At 35.1% G+C, this 20,295-nt stretch overlaps 1 protein-coding gene across 1 annotated transcript; it reads right to left on the bottom strand.

Annotated features, from left to right (window-relative positions):
* Positions 1-366: 366 nt before the first annotated feature.
* On the bottom strand, positions 367-19,930 carry LOC128031800 (NACHT, LRR and PYD domains-containing protein 3-like). The gene is made up of 10 exons (XM_052620238.1): positions 19,794-19,930; positions 17,179-17,340; positions 16,355-16,516; positions 10,922-12,772; positions 9,397-9,567; positions 9,048-9,219; positions 2,996-3,168; positions 2,458-2,619; positions 1,006-1,052; positions 367-926 (listed from the first exon to the last, which is right to left on the bottom strand). Exons 2-10 carry the CDS (start codon positions 17,325-17,327, stop codon positions 367-369), a joined length of 3,447 nt encoding a protein of 1,148 aa, XP_052476198.1. The 5' UTR covers positions 17,328-17,340; positions 19,794-19,930.
* Positions 19,931-20,295: the final 365 nt, after the last annotated feature.

Genomic DNA, 20,295 nt, shown 5'->3' with positions numbered 1-20,295 from the left:
AAAAATAGATTTGTGAAGGTATCCATACCATGAGCTCCACAGCATTTTAAATTTGTAATGAAATGTTTAGAAGATCAGTTCTGACAACTAGTAACAATGTAAGTGCTTGTTAAGAACTGTTTCCTGTGAGTAAGAAACTAAATCTTCCTCCAGGTGTCGCTCAGAGACTCAGAAAGACTAAAACTCTGCTGAGCCAAATTCAAATGTCTGTATAAAACACAATAGAAGTCTGTGGTGTGTCTCATTCAGAGCGAAGTCAGTGTGTCTTTGATTCTACGTATATACACACTGAAATTAAGATTAGAAGAGAGAAACAGTTTTACAGTTGTGTGAATTAAAGAAAGAGATAACGTGAGAGTGTTTCACTCAAGTGTGTCTCAATTGTTTCTGTTTCATCTCACACAGAGACACTGAAGAGCTATTATCAACCCCAAATCCAGCATAAACAGGTTCAGTGAATGAGGAGCTGAAAGTGTGTAAGGTTGTTGTTTTGTGTGTGTCAGAGGTGCTGTAGAAGGACAGAGTGCCGGATGACCAGTCCAGATACACTCCTACTCTGTTAGAGCGATATGGAGGGACAGATATAAATGTGATATTACTATTGTGACAGACATTGAAACTGTTATCAAAACAGTTCAGACTCCAGGACTTTTCATTTTGCCCAAACCTACAGTCATCACTTTTTTCTTTCCTGCTGATTCCTTTATATGTTACCGATATATTAACTGCAAACCCGCTCCATTCGACCTCCCAGTAACAGCGTCCAGTCAGACTCTCTCTACACAGAACCTGAGGATACTCATCAAATCTCTCTGGATGATCAGGATACGGCTGCTTCTCTGTCACAAGCATCACCTTTCTGTTCTCCTCAGATAGTGTGAGACGGGTGTGTACAGTGTTTAAATCCAGCGTGAGATCACATGCATCTACACAAAGATGACAGATTATAACATTTATAACATTAAACAACGGTCATGGTGTGTGTGTGTGTGTGTTTTGACGTACATTTCCATAGTCCTTTTGTAATCCTGAAATCTCCTCCATGATCCACACTATAAAAATTAAAGTAGTTACTAATTTTACATAATAATGAAGAAAAAGTAAAAACACCCACAAAGAAAGAAAGTAAAGCTGCTCTCATGAAATGAAAGAAAACCTTCAACTGTTTCCTGAACAGAGAGGATGCAGCAAGAAATGTATCTTCCCCGAACTAAATGTGAATGAGGTGTCTGATGTCACTCTGCATTCTATCTAGCTTCTAGGAAATATCAAATTTGCATATAGCAGTTTTTTTTAAGCCTATTTCTTTTGCAACTAAGACACAGGAGCGAATAACACAATATAAAGAACAGCAATAGACAATATTTCACTAATAAACATGTACTGTAAATTCTGAATGATAACAATGGTGACGTCAATCAAAACAAACAATTTGAAGATGATATTGATTATTTTCACATTTTAGTAGATGTATTTATACACAAAGGCCATTTTGATGACTATAGCAACACTGCTTTAAATGAGATTAATTAAGAGATGAGAGGGTTTTAATGACTAAATGTTAAATGTTAAACTGTTAAAGTAATATCAGCACATGAAACACTCTCAGAAAAGTTGCATTTTGTTTGTGGATTAATTTTATTGAATTAGTAAGAAAATACTTTCCGTGCTAATGGCTAAAGTATTTTTTCATAAATATGTTTTATTTATTTAAAAATACCTGAATTGGAATAAAGACAATAGACAAACCATATATCGTTGTGTATTTTCTGGATTCATCTTTAACACTTTAAATTTTTTCTGTTAAACTGTCTGAATAGAAAGAAACATTTATTAAAAAGCTATTATCATTACATTTCCAAGGAGAGCGTTCTCATGTACAATACTTACAATTTTCACTCATAAATGTGCCCTCTACCTCAGAAAGGTAAGAAAAACATCATCAAAAACATCAGAGTTTAAACCTTTTCACCAAATCGAACTGAATCGTTTTAAACAGTTCGAGTCTCCAATACGCATTAACCCACAAATGACTTAAGCTTTCTTACCTTTCTGGACATGGACAGTATACCATTCACACAGTTTCAATGGAGGGACTGAGAGCTCTCGGACTAAATCTAAAATATCTTAAACTGTGTTCCAAAGATAAATGGAGGTCTTACGGGTTTGAAACAACATGAGGGTAAGTTATAAATGACATAATTTTGCTATTTGGGTGAACTAACCCTTTAATATAAAAGTAAAAAAACAGTGAAATTCTAAGTAATCCACTCAATTATCAGAAATACTTCTTGAATGTAACTAATCTGTTTAACTAATTGTCAAGACACATCCTTATTTTTCTGTGTAGTATATATGTGTAAATATGTCCTGCATGCAGGGATCTATATGAGTTTTCAATTATTTTATACTGCACATATTTACACATGACATGATAAATGATAGTGTTGAACATACTTGAGTTTCTCCAGTCTGTAGTTTGGATTTGAGAGTAACTCGATCAATGATTGTCCTGGGTGATTGTAGCTCAGATCCAGTTCTTGCAAGTGTGAGGGGTTTGAACTCAGAGCTGAAGCCAGAAAAGAACAGCCTTCCTCTGTCACCATACAGCCAGATAATCTACAAACACACACACAAACTCAACATCACATCATCTGGGACAGGAGATCATCTTAAACACAGGAATTTTCAGATTCCTGCTTTAAATAAAATGATTCATTGATCAATGTTTCACCTTTCTCCAACAGTTTCAGTTCACTTTGAGTAACTCTGGGTTTACTGTTTTACTCTACATCATAGTGTTGATGGAGCATAATTGGTCTCAGTAACATTTTCTGTTTGTCTGTTTAACATTAGGCTTACGCAAACACAAACCAAAGACATCTAACACACTGTGGTCTGCTGATATATTACAAACAAACAGGAAATACAGGACCAGAGCAGAGGGCATCTTTAATATCATAACCAAGTTAATATATATATCTGTTTTTATTACCTCAGTATGTCGAGGTGACAGTGTGAACTCTTCAGCCCATCAGAGAGTAGCTTCACTCCTGAATCCTGCAGGTCATTGTTACTCAGGTCCAGCTCTCTCAGAGAAGAGTTTGATGATTGTAGTGATGACGATAAACTTTGACAGCACTGACCAGTGAGATAACAGTAAGCAAAACAGAGCATGAAGAATTGTTCAATAAAGATGAACACAGTGGGTTACAATAATGTTTTCTGTGTTGTGCATATGGTATTGATCAAAACTAATATTTTATTCTTCATCAGGAGATTAACTTTGAAAATGTACTGACAATCACATGAAACTTGAATTAGGCCCAATCCCAATTCTATTTTATACCCCTTCCCCTGTGCCTACCCCTTCCCCTTGTCCCTTAAAACAGAGTGTCAAGGGGTAGGGGAGAAAATATTCCCCTAAGGATTGGGACAACAGTACTCATCACACGTCATCATTCGTCATCTAGCTCTTACAAAACACACATGTACTGGTGTGCATTAGAGCCTTTAATTATCGTTCTGTATTAATGAGCTGCTTACTGACACAGACACATATCGGAAATTGTGCAGCCCACACATCCAGGAGAAAATAAACTTGTCAAAGCTGCCCCACGACTTTTGTTAAATACAGTTTAAATACTGAATCGCTACACTATATTTTTCCAGCGATGAGAGGATACAATCGTGTTTTTAAGTAAACTCACTCTAAAAAGATAAACGCACAGACGCGAATACACATAACTTCCATTTCTCTCTCTCTCTCTCTCTCTTGAATAGGCAATATTTGAGAAAATGGTTTAGCGATTTCTAATTATCGGGGGGATTAGCCCCCATCAGTGTCTACGGCAGTTATCGTACTGTTCAGACATATGCATATTTGCAAACATTTATTTGAGTAACCTGACCGTTAATATGAACTCACAATTGAATGTAACATAAAAAAAAATTATTACTTTTCGTTGGAACCTTTATTTATGCCAAAAAAGCTTACATTTATGTGTCTTTTTGTTCGCTGTAGCAGCCATGTTGCCAAGATAATTCACACCCCTTCGTTTGAAGTGTGGTCCCGAAAAATCTTCGTTTGAAGGGCTATCTGGCCTTAAGATAGGAGAAGGGCTAAGGGGTAGAATTGGGATTGGGCCTTAGTGTGTTACTATGAACATATGAAAGTTATAAAGTTGTTATATTAACATCATTTTCACAAAAATGTCTGTTGCTCAGCAGGTAAAACTTGTCCATGTTGGGAACACAACTTGACCTACAATAGACTATTAAGCACTATTATTTTGGGAATAGGCAAGTGGATAACCTCAGCCTTCAGTACCAAAATCGGGGGTAACTTTCAGAGTATGTAACCATAGTAACTTGCTCTCTGAAGATAACCTGCTCCGGAGTTTGTTGGAACAGGTTATGTTCCAGGGCTAGCACATTTGATCTACTGACAAGCCTTCAGTGGGTGTGACAGAAAGCGCAAAACATTAAATATTACAACATTTAATATGGCCTATTATATATATATATATATATATATATACTATATATATTTGTGTGTGTGTGTTTGTGTGTGTGTGTAATTGACTTCACATCGTGGCCACATCACCACCTCGGTTATGCATTATTTTTCTAATAAATCTACGGCCCGGAGTCAATTATTTCCGCTTATACTACGGTTACCACACATCATGAATCGTGACATCGATCCAATAATTTATTTGAAGGGATTTGTCTGGTTTTTGTACTTAAATCACTATTGTGATTAGGATTATTTCTTCCGCATCACATCCAATGTCTCCATCCAATGTGTGAATTCTCTAAAAAGCTCTGTTATTACCTCGCTAGTGAGAAATGTCATATGTATATATATATATATATATATATATATATATATATATATATATATATATATTAGGGCCGGGACTCGATTAAAAAATTAATCTAATTAATTAGAGGCTTTGTAATTAATTAATCGAAATTAATCGCATTTTAATCGCATATAAATATTTGACCTGAGAACAGTGAGAAGTAATTTTTTTTCACATGGATTTATAGTATACCATTGAATAATGACTGAATACATAAGCTTAAGCAACAAAATATTGTTTATTTTTGTTCAACCAAGTCTAGCAGACCAGTGCAATTTTTGCCATGAAGTGTAGCAATAGCATATTTAGAAACAATTTAGAAATAGTACATTTCAGAAATTCAGGAAGCTTATAGGTGCTGGAACCTTCTGTAAAGTGTTTTTTTTTTTTTTTTTTTTTTTTTTTTAAGTAAAACACAATACTGTCAATTACATTCAGAACACTGGAAACACTGACTTTTAGAAAACATCTCTCTGTTGCTTCAGAGGCCATAACATACTAAGTATACAAACCTTGGCCAAAACAATAAAGAGTTCAACATAAACTGTTGCACCAACAAAATAATACATAGTTCAACATAAAGTGTAAAGTCCACTCTAGCTGCTATATGTTTAGCGTTGAGGTGATACTTGAGGCTCGATGTGCTGCTGCGGTGATGTGTGAACGCAAGTTGGTGCTCCAGTATAATCGGTCCGCCCAAACAAATCCAGTGAGAAACGTTCCGCGGTGCAAAAATAAGTTATTAAAAATGGGGGAATTTTTTTTCTGTAATTAATTAATCTTAGTTAACGCGTTATTTTTTGTGTAATTAATTAATCTCAATTAACGCGTTAAAGTCCCGGCCCTAATATATATATATATATATATATATATATATATATATATATATATATATATATATATATATATGTGCATATATATACAGTCAGCTTCCTCCTCCCTGATTATCATCGGCAACCCATCCTAAATCGCCGCCCTTCACCAGGCTCCCGACAGGAGTGGGTGTGTGAGAGGAGAGGGTAAATGAAACATTGCAGCTATAAATATTTGATCTTATAAATCTTACTATAAATATTTGATCTTACTTTTGTCCTGTACCTGAGGCTTCAGGGGGTTTTGAGGTTTTTTGGATTTTTAACTTTTAACAGAACACAATTGATTATTTTATTTCTTCCTAAATATCTGCTTCAGGATATATCTATGTGCTTTAAGGGATCATTATGTCTAGAATCATTTATCACTTTTTAGACAATTCTGCAAAATTCACAGATTTTACATTGATGGGATGAATTATGAATTAATCAGGGCTGCATTATGTAAATATTTATCCTATTTTATTTTAAACCAAATTAACTCTTTTTTAAACTCTTTTTTTAATGTCATAAATTGTAAATGACTACATTGTTTATGAATGATAACTTATTAAAGTTGTGGCCTAGTGTTTAGAGAGTTTGACTCCTAACCATATGGTTGTCGGTTGAGTCTTGGGCTGGCAATCCCACAACTTAGGTGCCTTTGAGCAAGGCACTGAACCCCCACCTGCTCCCCGGGCGCCGCAGTATAAATGGCTGCCCACTGCTACAGGTGTGTGTTCACTGCTGTGTGTGTGCACTTTGGCTGGGTTAAATGCAGAGCACAAATTCTGAGTATGGGTCACCCTACTTGGCTTTATGTCACTTCACCTTAAATAACATTATCTCAATGATATTCTAATATTTAACAATTATATTCTTAATATAATTTATATTCTTAAATTATGTTCTTAATCTACATTACATTATTCATACCTAATATTAAAGGGGGGGGGGGGGGGGTGAAATGCTCGTTTTCACTCAATATCCTGTTAATCTTGAGTAGCTATTAGCTATAGAGTAGTACTGCACCCTTCATAACTCCAAAAAGTCTTTAGTTTTATTATATTTATAAGAGAAAGATAGTCTGTACCGATTTTTCCCGGAAAAACATGAGCGCCTAGAGGCGTGACGTGTGGGCGGAGCTAAAGAATCACGAGCGCGAATAGGCTTTCGCGTTTGGAAGCTGTGACACAGACCCAGAGGCTGAAATTTAACAAGAGCAGCATCAGCAAATGCGTCTGTATGTGGTATGTACTGAAACTGTATATATTTGCTTAGCGGTTTTGGAAAATGACTAAGTTCCACTTTATGTCGTCTTTTTTTTTTTTTTTTTGTTAAGCTGTACATGTGGAAAGTGCAGTTTGATGACAATATCGCATGTTGTTTACTTGATGTGCTAACGCGCCGACAGCCAAGTTCACAACACAGAGATATTTGAAGCAGTTTTACTCACCGCCTGTGGTTCCAACACACGATCGTGACCCTTTTTCGTTGGGATTGCATCATCCTTAAGAAATAAACGATGTGCAAATCCGTCGTCAAACTGGGCCTTGTTTGTAAAACAAGCATCTTCGAAATGCAGGGAACAAACACAAACACTTGCACAACTCCATTGATGCTCTGTAAAAATAAACTCCATCCACTGGTCCCTTAATGCTGTTTCTCTTTTGGTAATCTGTGCAGGGTTGTCTTGCCCTGGCAACCAAAAACACACTTCTTTTGTGAAATTTCGCGACGCTCTCGCTCTGATCAGTGAAATGTCTGTGCTGCTCAGCCTCGCTATACGGGAGCGCGCGCTCTTCCGGCAGAAGTGCCTCAGGACCCATATAAGGAAATTCCGCTCCATCTAACGTCACACAGAGCCATACTCGAAAAAAACTTTCCGAAACTTGTGACAAACCGGAAGAGTTTTTTTTGGAACAAAAATACTCCTTCAAACGTACAACTTAATTTTTGAAACTTTGTCCATGTTTAACATGGGAATCCAACTCTTTAACAGTGTAAAAAACTCAGTATGCATGAAATAGCATTTCACCCCCCCTTTAAATAATGATCTACCTAAAAATTTCTAAAAATATAATAACTATCTGTCTACCTAGCTCTTATAATTTGTTAAATATTATATTAATAGAAGCCAAACAAAAAAATTACATAAATAAAAAGATGCATATGCAGATGTCTATGCATACCCTTTAGCAACACAGTCCACTATCACAAGCTGAAAATGCTTTTCAGAAAACTATGAAGTTCACCTTATAAAATTAGTAATTACTAGACAGACACATGGATATTTTTTCCCATTCCTCCATGTAATTGGAGAGCTACTTGCATTAAACAGGTGGAAATGTTGCTTAATTCTTAATTGCTGCTATGTGCAGATGAGCTTCTCTACTAATTTTTGTTAAGTTGATTTAGTTTTATTTGCTATTAGTATTCTCCATACAACAAAATACATATGTGTTAATTCAGCTATGTGTAGGCCTTTTTCAATTATAGGCCAAATGGCCTCTCACATTGATTTGATACAGGCCACATAATTTTACCTTTACAGGACGATCCCATATTTTTTGGGACGGGTAGCAACCCTGATTTTCACTATACCTTATGTCTCTGTACAGCTAAACACTTGAGGCTTGCTAAAGAAAGACAGTGAACTGTCCCTACCTTTATATGATTCAATGTTATGTGACTATCAAAAATGTGAGATATCAAAGAAACCCAGATATCTCTAAATTCCAGAATTCAGGCCATTCTTGTTTGAATCACTTTTAATGTACTGCTTGCATATGTTGTATTTATAATCTTTTTTTAATGCATCAGACAAATGTTTTTAAATCTACAAGTAGATCAATCAGAAAAAATTTTGCAAACATGACTTTTCACACTGGTTATTTTACTTTTGTTCACATAGTGCTTCATAAAATGTCCTGTGCACAAGTAATCTTTTGGTTTATACTGCTCAGGAACAGTGCTATAAACAAATTCTTATTTTGTCTGTTTTCGGGAAGTTAAACGAAGGGGTTTTGCTTTCATTTGGAAACACGGTGTTGCAGAGACATGGACAACACTTCAATTACAGAAGCATCACCTTATTTGTTTATGTCTTTGGTCAGGTATTATGTTAATATGTTACAGTATGTATGTCATGGAGCAGTGTTCTCTGTTAGATAGAATAAATCCCTTTTGTGTGAGTCTATGAGCTTTGTATATTAGCAATCTTAAACAAAGATAAACAGACATTACACACTAAAGGATAAAGACATTAAAAAGCATCATATGGCCCATTTAATTTCATATCCAAGTGAACCTTAATCTGTTTATCTTACCTCAGTATGTTGATCTGACAGTGTGAACTCTTCAGTCCATCAGACAGAAACTCCACACCTGAATCTTGTATGTTATTGTGACTCAGGTCCAGCTCTCTCAGTGAGTTTGATGATTGTAGAGATGAAAACAAACGTTTACAGAACTGACCAGAGAGTTTACAGCATGACAATCTAAATAGAACAAAGTACAAATATTATCATGTATCTTTTCAAAACATGCAGTTCCTGATATTTTGTCTAGTGCTTTTTACTCAAAAGTAGCTGTCTCATATTTTGAAATGCATTGATAGGACAATAAGTCAACTTATTGTCTCTGGATCAAATTATATTTTAGAGAAGATCCCAGACCTCAGTATGTTGAGTTGACAGTGTGAACCCTTGAGTCCATCAGAGAGCAGCTTCACTCCTGAATCCTGCAGGTGATTGTGACTCAGGTCCAGCTCTCTCAGTGAGTTTGATGATTGTAGAGATGAAAACAAGCTTTTGCATAACTGAATAGTGAGATTACAGTCAGCAAGTCTATAAAATAGAATGAAATATGATCCAATAAAAAGAGATATACAAAACACAAATGTACACATACGTAACACTGTTCAGAAAGATAGACTGCCCAGTTACAGTCGAAAAGTCTAAACTTTGAGATGTTCCTGTCTGTGGGGTCACAGATGAGTCTCTGCATAATGTTAGGAAAGTTAGGAAAGAGTTTATATTATTATTATTATTTTGATCCCTTGTGCAGCAAAGCAGTTGGGCCTCATTTATAAATGTTGTGTAAAAACATAAAACATAAAACCTGCACTGAAAGAGGTGTACACCATTTCCGACACAAAAGGTGGGATCTAAATATTATTTGGCCAGTGGAAATAAATGATGTAAAAGCCATTTTGGTCTTTCCTTTGAATTGTTATTTACAGGTATGTCCATTAGGGGTCACTTGGTTGAATGTTCGCAAAATATAGGTGGGAACCTTCCTTCAGGTAACAGGTGTTGCTGGAAGGAAGGTGCACACAGTTTTTGAAAGCTTCGCTGGTGGTGAGCCACTGTACCACTCAATGCAAGTCATTTACTGGTGGTTTTACTGACTGTTTGTTTGGATTCCTGCCTACATGTAAATGAAGACTGGTAACAGTAAAATAAATCTTCAAGCATTTAGCATTTTAACATCTTGTGTGGACCTTTCAGTTAGTACTAATCCAAGCATATGCGTCCATTTACAAACATCCCTCAGATGCTTAAAGTATTAGACTTGGCCGCTTACAAATTAGATAAATTCTATTATAAAATATGGAGGTTGCTCTCTGACTGTGCACCACAGCCTCACACGCACCACAGTTATGTTTGAGATAATTTTATTTTAAATGCCATAATGTCAGCTGAAAACAATTGCAATTGTGTTTTAAAATACAACAAGAAGCATCAGGAAACCATTTAAAGAGGCACGTTCAGTGGTCAGTAAAATGATCTCAAATGTATGGCACACTCTCTTCATTTTATCAAATGATAATAATCACACCTATTCATTTTATAACCCATCTACTAGCATTTTATTAAAACTATACCCCCTTTAATTCGGGTGAGAACGTTTTTTTTTGTGGGTTTTGCACCTCCTGTCATACCAGTGACTGCGCTGCTGCAATAGGAGCATTTTGCAGCATATAGGTTAACCATTAATCGATTAATTGATGGTTAATTTAAATGATGGTCGATCATGAAAATGATCGAAAATTGACATCCCTAATTGCCATGTCAAAGAAAAGTGTGTCATGATTTGACAGAGAAACTACAATACTGTGTCTGAACAAAGCAGAATTTTTTTTTTAAAAGAGACAAATTTTTTAGACAGTTTTTTATCCCCAATCACAAATGTACTCACAGAGCTTTTCTGCAGTTCACCACAGCTGGTATCAGTCTCCATCTACCCTCATCTGATGTGTTGTATTTCTTCAGATCAAACTCATCCAGCACCTCCTCTGATATCTGAAGCATGTAAGCTATAGTTGAGCATTGACCAGGAGAGAGTCGTTTCATTGAGCAATTCTCTGATTGCACAAACTCCTGAATCTCTCTGTACAAAGTCTGATCCTTCATTTCCATCAGACAGAGGAACAGATTGATGTATTTCTCAGCTGAGAGACATGCATTACCCCTGATTTTGTCTTTAATGTACTGTGTGACTCTTTTGATGGTCTCTGAGCTGTTCTCTCTGTGTGTCAGTAGATCCTGTAAGAGTCTCTGATTGGACTCCAGTGAGACGCCCATCAGGAACCGCAGGAAAAGATCCAGGTGTCCATTTTCACTCTTTAAGGAATTATCAACTGCTGGTGTTAGTAGCTGATGCAGATTGTATTCCCTATGGTAATGCTGATAATCTTCTTTCAAAAACAACTTTAGTGTTTTCTTATTCTTGTCTACATGGGAGTAAAACACAAAGAAAGCAGCTAGAAACTCCTGAAAGCTCAGATGTATGAAGCAGTAGACTTTCCTCTGATGAATCACAGATTCCTGCTTAAAGATCTCAGTGCACATCCCAGAATACACTGAGGCGTCAGTGGCGTCTATGCCGCTCTCAATCAGGTCCTCCTCATAGAACATCACATTGCCCTTCATTAGCTGTTTGAAAGCCAGCTCAGCAAGTTTCAAAATCAAGTGTCTGTTGGACTTAAGGAGTTTCTCTGGATCTCTCTCATCATACTTCTGATTCCTCATGTTGCTCTGAGTCAGCAGGAAGTGGATGTACATTTCAGTCAGGGTTTGAGGGATTTCTGCACTGTCATCTTGTTTCAGGCGGTTTTGAAGGACAGTGACTGAGATCCAGCAGAAGACAGGTATGTGACACATGATGTGGAGGCTTCTTGATCTTCTAATGTGTGAGATGATTCTGCTGGCTTGATGCTCATCACTGATTTTCTTCCGGAAATATTCCTCCTTCTGAGACTCATTAAATCCCTGAATTTCTGTCAGACGGTTAATGTATTTTAAGGGGATCTGACTGGTTGCTGCTGGTCTGGAGGTGATCCAGATAAGAGCAGATTGAAGCAGCTCTCCTCTGATGAGGTTAGACATCAACACACCCACTGATGAAGACTCATTCACATCAAGAACTCTCTCATTATCTGGAAACGTCAGTGGAATTCTGCTTTCATCCAGACCATCAAAGATGAACACAACTTTACACTCCTCATAAATCTGTGTGTCCAGATCTTGAAGTTCAGGATGAAAGTCCAGCAGAAGTCTGTGAAGACTATACTGGTGATCTTTAATCAAGTTCAGCTCTCGAAATGGAAGCACAAACATGAAATCTACATCCTGATTTGCTTTTCCCTCAGCCCAGTCCAGAATGAACTTCTGCACAGAGACAGTTTTTCCAATTCCTGCGATGCCTTTAGTAAGAACAGTCTTGATTTTGTCTTTCTCCTCAGATCCTGGTTCATGTAAGGGTTTAAAGATGTCATTGCAGTATATTGGAGTGTCTTGTGTTCTTGTCGTTTTCTCTATCTGTAAAACCTCATGTTCTTCATTCACCCTTTCACTCTTTCCCTCTATGATGTAGAGCTGTGTGTAGATCTTGTTCAGGTGCACTTGACTATTTCCTATTGTGGATCCCTCAGATAAGTTCTCATACTTGTTCTTCATGCTGGTTTTGTGTTGGTCTTTGACTATCTGCCAGATGTCAGTGAAGACCAGATGAGACATCACTGATCTGATCACAACATCTCTCTGCACTCTGCAGAAACAATGAAATTAACAGAAAAACTGTGAATTAAAATAAAAGAAAATCATTCAAATATTCAAGCATTTCCAGAGCTGATAGCCTTGTGGGCAGCGTTTAAACATGTAGCATTGTTGCGTTTCAGATGACCTTAAGTTGAGTCTCAGCTCATGATCTTTCCAGATCCCATCCCTTTCTCCTTCTGCTTCCTGTCAGTTCTCTGTACTGCCTTGTCCAATAATCAGGGGCACCACTAGCAATTTTGGGCCCTATAAAGAAAATTAGATTGGGTCCCCTAACGCACCCATTTTGCACCAAACATTATTATTAAATCTGCAATTTAATAATACTGACCTACTACTACTGCTATTGCTTTTCAACACTAGGTATCTGTATTTAATCAGAAACAGACCCATAGCTGCGGTTTGTTTGAGATGTGTCACGCTTCAAAAGTACTGTTTGTACTTTGATGTCATACGCCGATCAGTCTGCACAGTGCTAATGCATCTCGTACAAGCCTTTTTATATTTGGGGTGCTGGAGGCCATGGTGGGAGATTTTAAACAAAATCCTAATATTAAATAGCCAAAACACTTATAGATTAACCTTTCAAATTAATAAAGACAGAAATATAGGAGAACGAATATATATTTTTTGCATTTGTGATTTTAGCTAAATATTATTTACTAAATAATATATACTAAATATTAACCCCTAACTTATGCACCATTTATCATCTGTATCATCATCAATATCATGGTGTAACCTATATAAATATAATAAACGGATTGCTGCAGAGTGAAAACTTACGACATAAAGCACATTGCTTGTATCAGGTTATTCACTGATATATTTTCAGACATTGTTAAAAAAATAAATTGAGTAAAAATGTAAATTTAAATGTTGATTTGAAGTGTCAGTTATTATTATTGTAGTCAAATCTGACAGAGACAGCATTTTGTTAGATTAGTCATACTACACCGTGATCAGTCACAATTAATATTGGCTCAGTGTGACCAGAGCAGTATTTTAAGAACAGAATTGAGTGTTTACATACCATTAACAGAAACGTTCTGTTGGTGAGATTTGTATCCTTTTTGAAAAAATCACAATCAGCAACTGCTAAATTGAGATTCCAGTAGCATTACTGGCATGGTGAAAAAGCTATACAAAAGCATTGATGGCACTAATCTTGCAGAAATAATTTTGAGGAAATGCAGAAATAAGCCGTAATTTGTTTTATTTTTAACTCTTGGGTGGATAAATTTATAATTTCTATTGCATTACCACTAGTACTGTTGCTGCTAATAAAACAGTTCTTTTGGGGACCATAAAGTGTGTGGGCCCTTAGAATTATCCTAACTCCCCCCACTTTGTGGCGCCCATGACAGTAATGGCAAAAATGACAAAAAATAAAATCTTAAAGTGAATAACTTTTGGCGCTCTAGAGGTTAATAAACATAACTGTGTGTGTCTTGCAGTAGAACATTATAGCCAGAGCTACTTCTCTCTGTATATGTCTATGGCGAATCACGCAGGTACTGGGCTACTCCACAGCAGTACCTACCCGAACCTAAATATTAATGAATATAAACTAAATATTCTAAATCTTCTGAATATAAACACTTATTATAGGTGTACTATAGTGATTCAGCACAAGTCAAAAACACATTTTGAAAAAATGATTTATGGTGTACCCACTTATTATATCAATTTTGTAAATTTTAAACAGAAAAAAGTTATGGGCTGTAGTGTTTAAAAAAAAAAGGCCACATCAAAATCTGATCTCTTATTAGAAATTACGTTCTAGAATTTCTATAGTCTAAAATGGTTCAGGTCTTTGTGGCCAACTCCATCTGCATGAAAGTGACAGTTCTAACACTGACTGTGAGACATGATTGTCTAGTGGTGTAATTTTTATTATTACGTTTTTTTGTAATTTGCAAAGCAATCATTCAATTGCTAATTTTGTACCTACAATAATCATGGAACTTTATTATCAAATAAAGAAATGAAAGCTTCAGCGTGAGTTCTGTCAGGAAGACTCTAATACCACGTCATTCATTAATTCAACTATACATGAACAACTGTAACTTTCCATCATCTGTTAAGACTTCACCTTTACCTTCTCTCTGATAGAAATATATATGTATTTAGTTTTTTGGAAATTGCGTTCCAAATCCATTTGCAACAGAAATCTGTTCATTTTGAATGGGTATGAAGGGAGAAGTTGAGAGAATCATTGGTGAACCTCTGCCCCGGAACCTCCAGAGTGACGAAAGAGGTGGGCAGAATCAAACTAATTCCACAGATAAGTCATTCTCTTTTTAAACTTCTCCACTCTGGTAGGTGATACAGAACAATGAGACGTAAGAACACTGATGTTCTTCAACAGCACATCTCTGTTAGATAAGCGTGTACATCCAGCTGTATTGTTATTACTGCATAATAAACCCCAACAGGTTGATCAGGGCCCAGGTGTGAAGAGTGTAGCAAAGAGAAAATAAGGAGTATTCAATACTATAATTCCCTTTAAATCTCACAACACATCATATTTATTTCCCTGGAGCACAAAACCAGTCTTAAAGGGACTCAAGAATGAGTCAATCTTTTGTTCGTTATCTGGCTCGGCTCAGTGTTCATCTTCAGTTCTCTCTTCACAGCCGTTCAGTCAGTGTACTGTTTGAGTAAAATAATTACTCTGGGATATTGGTTTGTTTTAACTCAGAGGGAGTGTCAGCCACATTAAAAAGTTCACAGCTTAAGTCATTTGTGGATTAATGCTTATTGGAGACGTGAACCGTTTTAAACGATTCAGTTTGATTTGGTGAACTGGTTTAAGAAGATCCGGTTACATCGAGTGATTCGTTCGCGAACCAGATATCACTACACTTGAACGCGCTCACAACAGACCCGGTAGAGAAGACAAATAGAGTCATAGTTTTTGTTATTTTTGAACCAAAATGTATTTTCGATGCTTCAACAAATTCTAACTGACCCTCTGATGTCACATGGACTACTTTGATGATGTTTTTCTTACCTTTCTGGACATGAACAGTGTACCGTACACACAGCTTCAATGGAGGGACTGAGAGCTCTCAGACTAAATCTAAAATATCTTAAACTGTGTTCCAAAGATAAACGGCGATCTCACGAGTTAGGAACGACATGAGGGTGAGTCATTAATGACATAATTTTAATTTTTGGGTGAACTATCCCTTTAAGTCTCTGGGGTACATTTGTAGCAGCCAAAAAAAATTTGTCAAAATGATTGATTTTTTTAATGCCAAAAATCATTAGGATATTAAGTAAAGATAATATTCCATGAAGTTATTTAGTAAATTTCCTATTGTAAATATATTAAAACTTATTTTTTTATTATTAATATACATTGCTAAGAAATCGTTTGGAAATCTTTAAGGGGCGATTTTCTCAATATTTAGATTTTTTTTAGATTCTTTTTTTCCGCACCCTCAGATTCCAGATTTTCAAATAGTTGTATCCCAGCCAAATATTGTCTGTTGATGTATAAATCTTAATTTCGGAAAAATTGACTGTTATGACTGATTTTGTGGTCCAGGGCCACATTTATACTCACTCAGGCTCAGAGGTCTTTGCTCCATCACTGAACTGAATGGGATTATCCATGGATGTGTCACTCTTCACAGACACACAGCTGGGTTCTGGAGCTGCTGCTTCATGTGTGTGAACATCCGCCTCCTTTTCTCTCTTCTCACAGAGACTCATTTCACAGGCGTTGCTTTAGAATGAAATAAAAATACAATTAAAATACACCTGAACTGAAATTTTAAGACATACATAAGAAACTTTAAAAGAATGTTTAAGGAACAATAAAATTATTGGATATGCTTTTTGAATTTAAGAATTCTTGTCAGTTACACAAATGCCATATAATATCAAAATAAATGAAGTTTTTCCATGTTTATCTCCCATTCCATACCCATTCTGAAAAATAAAATAGAAAATAAATGTTTTCTTTTTTCCCTTATATATATATATATATATTTTTTTTTTCATGCTTGTGCAGCAACGAGTGATAACAGGGTTTTGTAAACTCAGTCTAAACACAGGACAAAACTTTACACAATTCCTCTGATCATACAGTATGTCTTATACTCAATAATATATATCACAGAAATTGCTTTAAACATTACTTGCATATTTTGTACAGTATAACACATTTAAGGATTATTCAGTCTGTTACTGGGGTGTATGTTTTGGTACCTTACTGGAATCCTCCGTATTTTCAGTTAATTGTATATTATATTCTGTATATTTTATACTATCTTACTGTCAGTTATACTGCCAAATATTGTCTGTTGATGTATATCGTAAATCTTAATTTCGGAAAAATTGACTGTTATGACTGATTTTGTGGTCCAGGGCCACATTTATACTCACTCAGGCTCAGAGGTCTTTGCTCCATCACTGAACTGAATGGGATTATCCATGGATGTGTCACTCTTCACAGACACACAGCTGGGTTCTGGAGCTGCTGCTTCATGTTTGTGAACATCCGCCTCCTCTTCTCTCTTCTCACAAAGACTCATTTCACAGGCGTTGCTTTAGAATGAAATAAAAATACAATTAAAATACACCTTTAAATGAAATTTTAAGACATACAAAAAAAAAAACTTTAAAATAATTTTTAAGAAACAATTAAATTCTTGGATGTGTTTTTGGAAGTGGCAAATTGAAAATTCATGTTGTTTCTATTTTTAATAAATATAAATAAATATTTAACAGATTAAACATATTGCCAATAGACAATTATATTAATTCATGTTTTGTCTATTTTCTTAATGAATATTAGCTTGTTGGTTAAATGATTTGAAATGAAATAATTTCTGATATGGATAGTCAAAGTTTATGGCTTTTACGTTATTTTCTGGTTAAAAGTTTATTTTTAAAATGTTGTGTACATGTGTTTGTACAGTGAATGATGAATCAGGAAGTCTTCATTGTAAAAAAAATCGACATTCCCAACTCAAAATTTTCTAGTGACAGGTCACATCTAAATTTATTTATTTATTTTACAGTGTTGTACAGTAGGCTCAGTCAGTACTCCTACTCCCATATATGAAATACAGGGAATACAATGGAATAGTTGATTACTTTTTTATATGCAAGTGTCAATAGAAGCAGTAGAAAATAAAATACAGTTTCAGCTTTCTCTGAACTTTTAATACATATGAGCTGAAAATCAAAATTACAGAATCAGCATTCAAGACAATATTGCAAAACATTATATTCAGAAGGCATTTTGAGTTGTTTTAATAAATAATTCACCATTATAATTAATTGCTAAATGAAAGACAAATTGTTTTTTTTTTTATTATCCATTCTTTTTCAAAACAGGTAGAGTATGAATTGAATGGAGGTTTACAGGATTCTGTACCCTGTTGTGCTCATTTCATTTAGAAGAAATCACTCATAGCATTCAGATAAATAAATACAGTTCTGACATATATAACCAATTTAATACTACTTTACACAATAGTTCAGTTTCTCTTTCAGTTTGACTGAGTTTTTTAAATCATATTTTGTGTCCTAATGTTGTTCACATTTTTTTTATGCAGTCAGACTGCCAAAAAAATACTTTCATTTGTGCCTGAAACTGACTGAACTGGTTTCTGCTTTCTCAAGCAAGAGGGGCAAAAAGTCAAAAAGACAGAATAGCCCAGGAACACACAAATATTTACTTTATTTCTCATAATTAAGCCTTTATCTCTCACAATTATGATTTCTTTCACATCCTGTTTTCTGTTGACATCTTATTTTGGTCACATTATTGAGTTTAAAGTATGAAGTAACATTTATTTTATTTTATTTATTTTAAATCTGAAATGTAAACAGGCTTCCATGGTTTAGTGTTGGTTTGAGAATCAGCATTTAGGACCAACAATGCACACAGTCAAACAAAATGTATCCTAGTATATTAGATCATAAGATTGTGATGCTTTGAATTTAGAGTTCTTCCTTTTATGAGCAAGATTGCTGAAATAGTTTCAGGGTTTTTTTCATAACCAGATCAGCCAGTTTTCTCAGCTTGTTTTCTTATCTTATCAAGAAAAAAGGGAGCAGAAAAACTATTTTGATCATTGTCAGGTAAACCAGTTTTCTTCCTTTTTCATGTCGCACACATAAAGAGAGAATTGACAGTTCACAATAAAAAATCAAAAACTTTAAATGATATTTCACTTTGTTAAATTACTGTGATTATGTTATCAAGACATGAATTGCATAATTAGTGGGTTGAGACACTAAATTTACTAAATTAGAAGTGTCTATTTTTCTGCATGTGATTATTAAAAAAAATTATGAATTTGAGTGCAAATCCCCATTGGGTTCCTTAATGTTCATTGTGTTACACACAAAAATAACATTATTATATTTATATGGCATTATATTTAATACATTAAGCTAAAAGCAAGTAAGAAGGTGGGATAATTGTATTCTCTTTACATTACACAACACATCATTCTCACTCAGGTTTGAAGACCATTGAACTGAGGGGAATAATCCACAGACTCGACACTCTTCATAAACACACAGTTGGACTCTGGAACTGCTACTTTCTCTTCTCATAGAGACTCATTTTACAGGCAATGCTACTTTAATGACAATAAAACATACAACTGAATTAACTTCTTTGGACAAATAATAATAATAAAAAAGAAAACTGTATGAATTCTTATGTCACACAATATTAAAATATATAGTAAAACAACTAAACTTTCCAGAAAGTCTCATAAAGATTCATATTTGAGCCACAAAGCTTTGGATGAATAACCAACATCAAAAACTGTTCAACTCAACTCTCAGTTCAAGTTTCACAAACAACTCCTAGAATCAATCTGAAACTTAAAAACTGCTGAGAGTAAGAAAAAAAATCTCTTTACTCTTTAAATACTCTTATTTAAACATTTACATTAAACCTCTAAACATTTACACATGCAGATTCATACTGATTTACCAGTGCATTAGAACGAATCAAGAAATGTGTTCAAACCTACCTCTGTCTCAACAATGACGAACATCAAACACAAACTTCATTCAGTTCAGAAATCCATTCTGTCTATATAGGCACATTAAACTGATCTAATCCTAAACTGATTTACTGTATATTATTCACAAACAGCTTTTCTCTCCCAGTGTGGTTTGTGTTACCTTTGACAAAGTTGAAGTAGTTCCTTTTTGACAAACAGGTTCAACAAGTTCAGTTGTACTTAAGAAACAATGCTGGACATTTGTAAAACACCTAGCCAAGTGAAGCAGTTTTCTTTACTTCTGAATGTGTCCACATCCAATGCAAATACAAACACAAAGGTGTGTTTACAATATGCTCAAGATGACAACAGCATATGAACACTGTGTGAACATTCAAAGGTAAAGTGGTTTTCTACCTTTTATGTCCAACTCTATTCCAGGTTTGTGATCTCATAAATTGATGGCTATATATAGTAAATTAATTATATATACTTTTTGGATAACAATTAATGTCATCATAATGTCTGT

The sequence above is a fragment of the Carassius gibelio genome, chromosome A17 (assembly GCF_023724105.1).
Source record: "Carassius gibelio isolate Cgi1373 ecotype wild population from Czech Republic chromosome A17, carGib1.2-hapl.c, whole genome shotgun sequence".
Taxonomy (NCBI): domain Eukaryota; kingdom Metazoa; phylum Chordata; class Actinopteri; order Cypriniformes; family Cyprinidae; genus Carassius; species Carassius gibelio.
The sequence above is the reverse complement of the archived record's forward strand: the minus strand, read 5'-3'. Positions and strand labels throughout refer to the sequence as shown.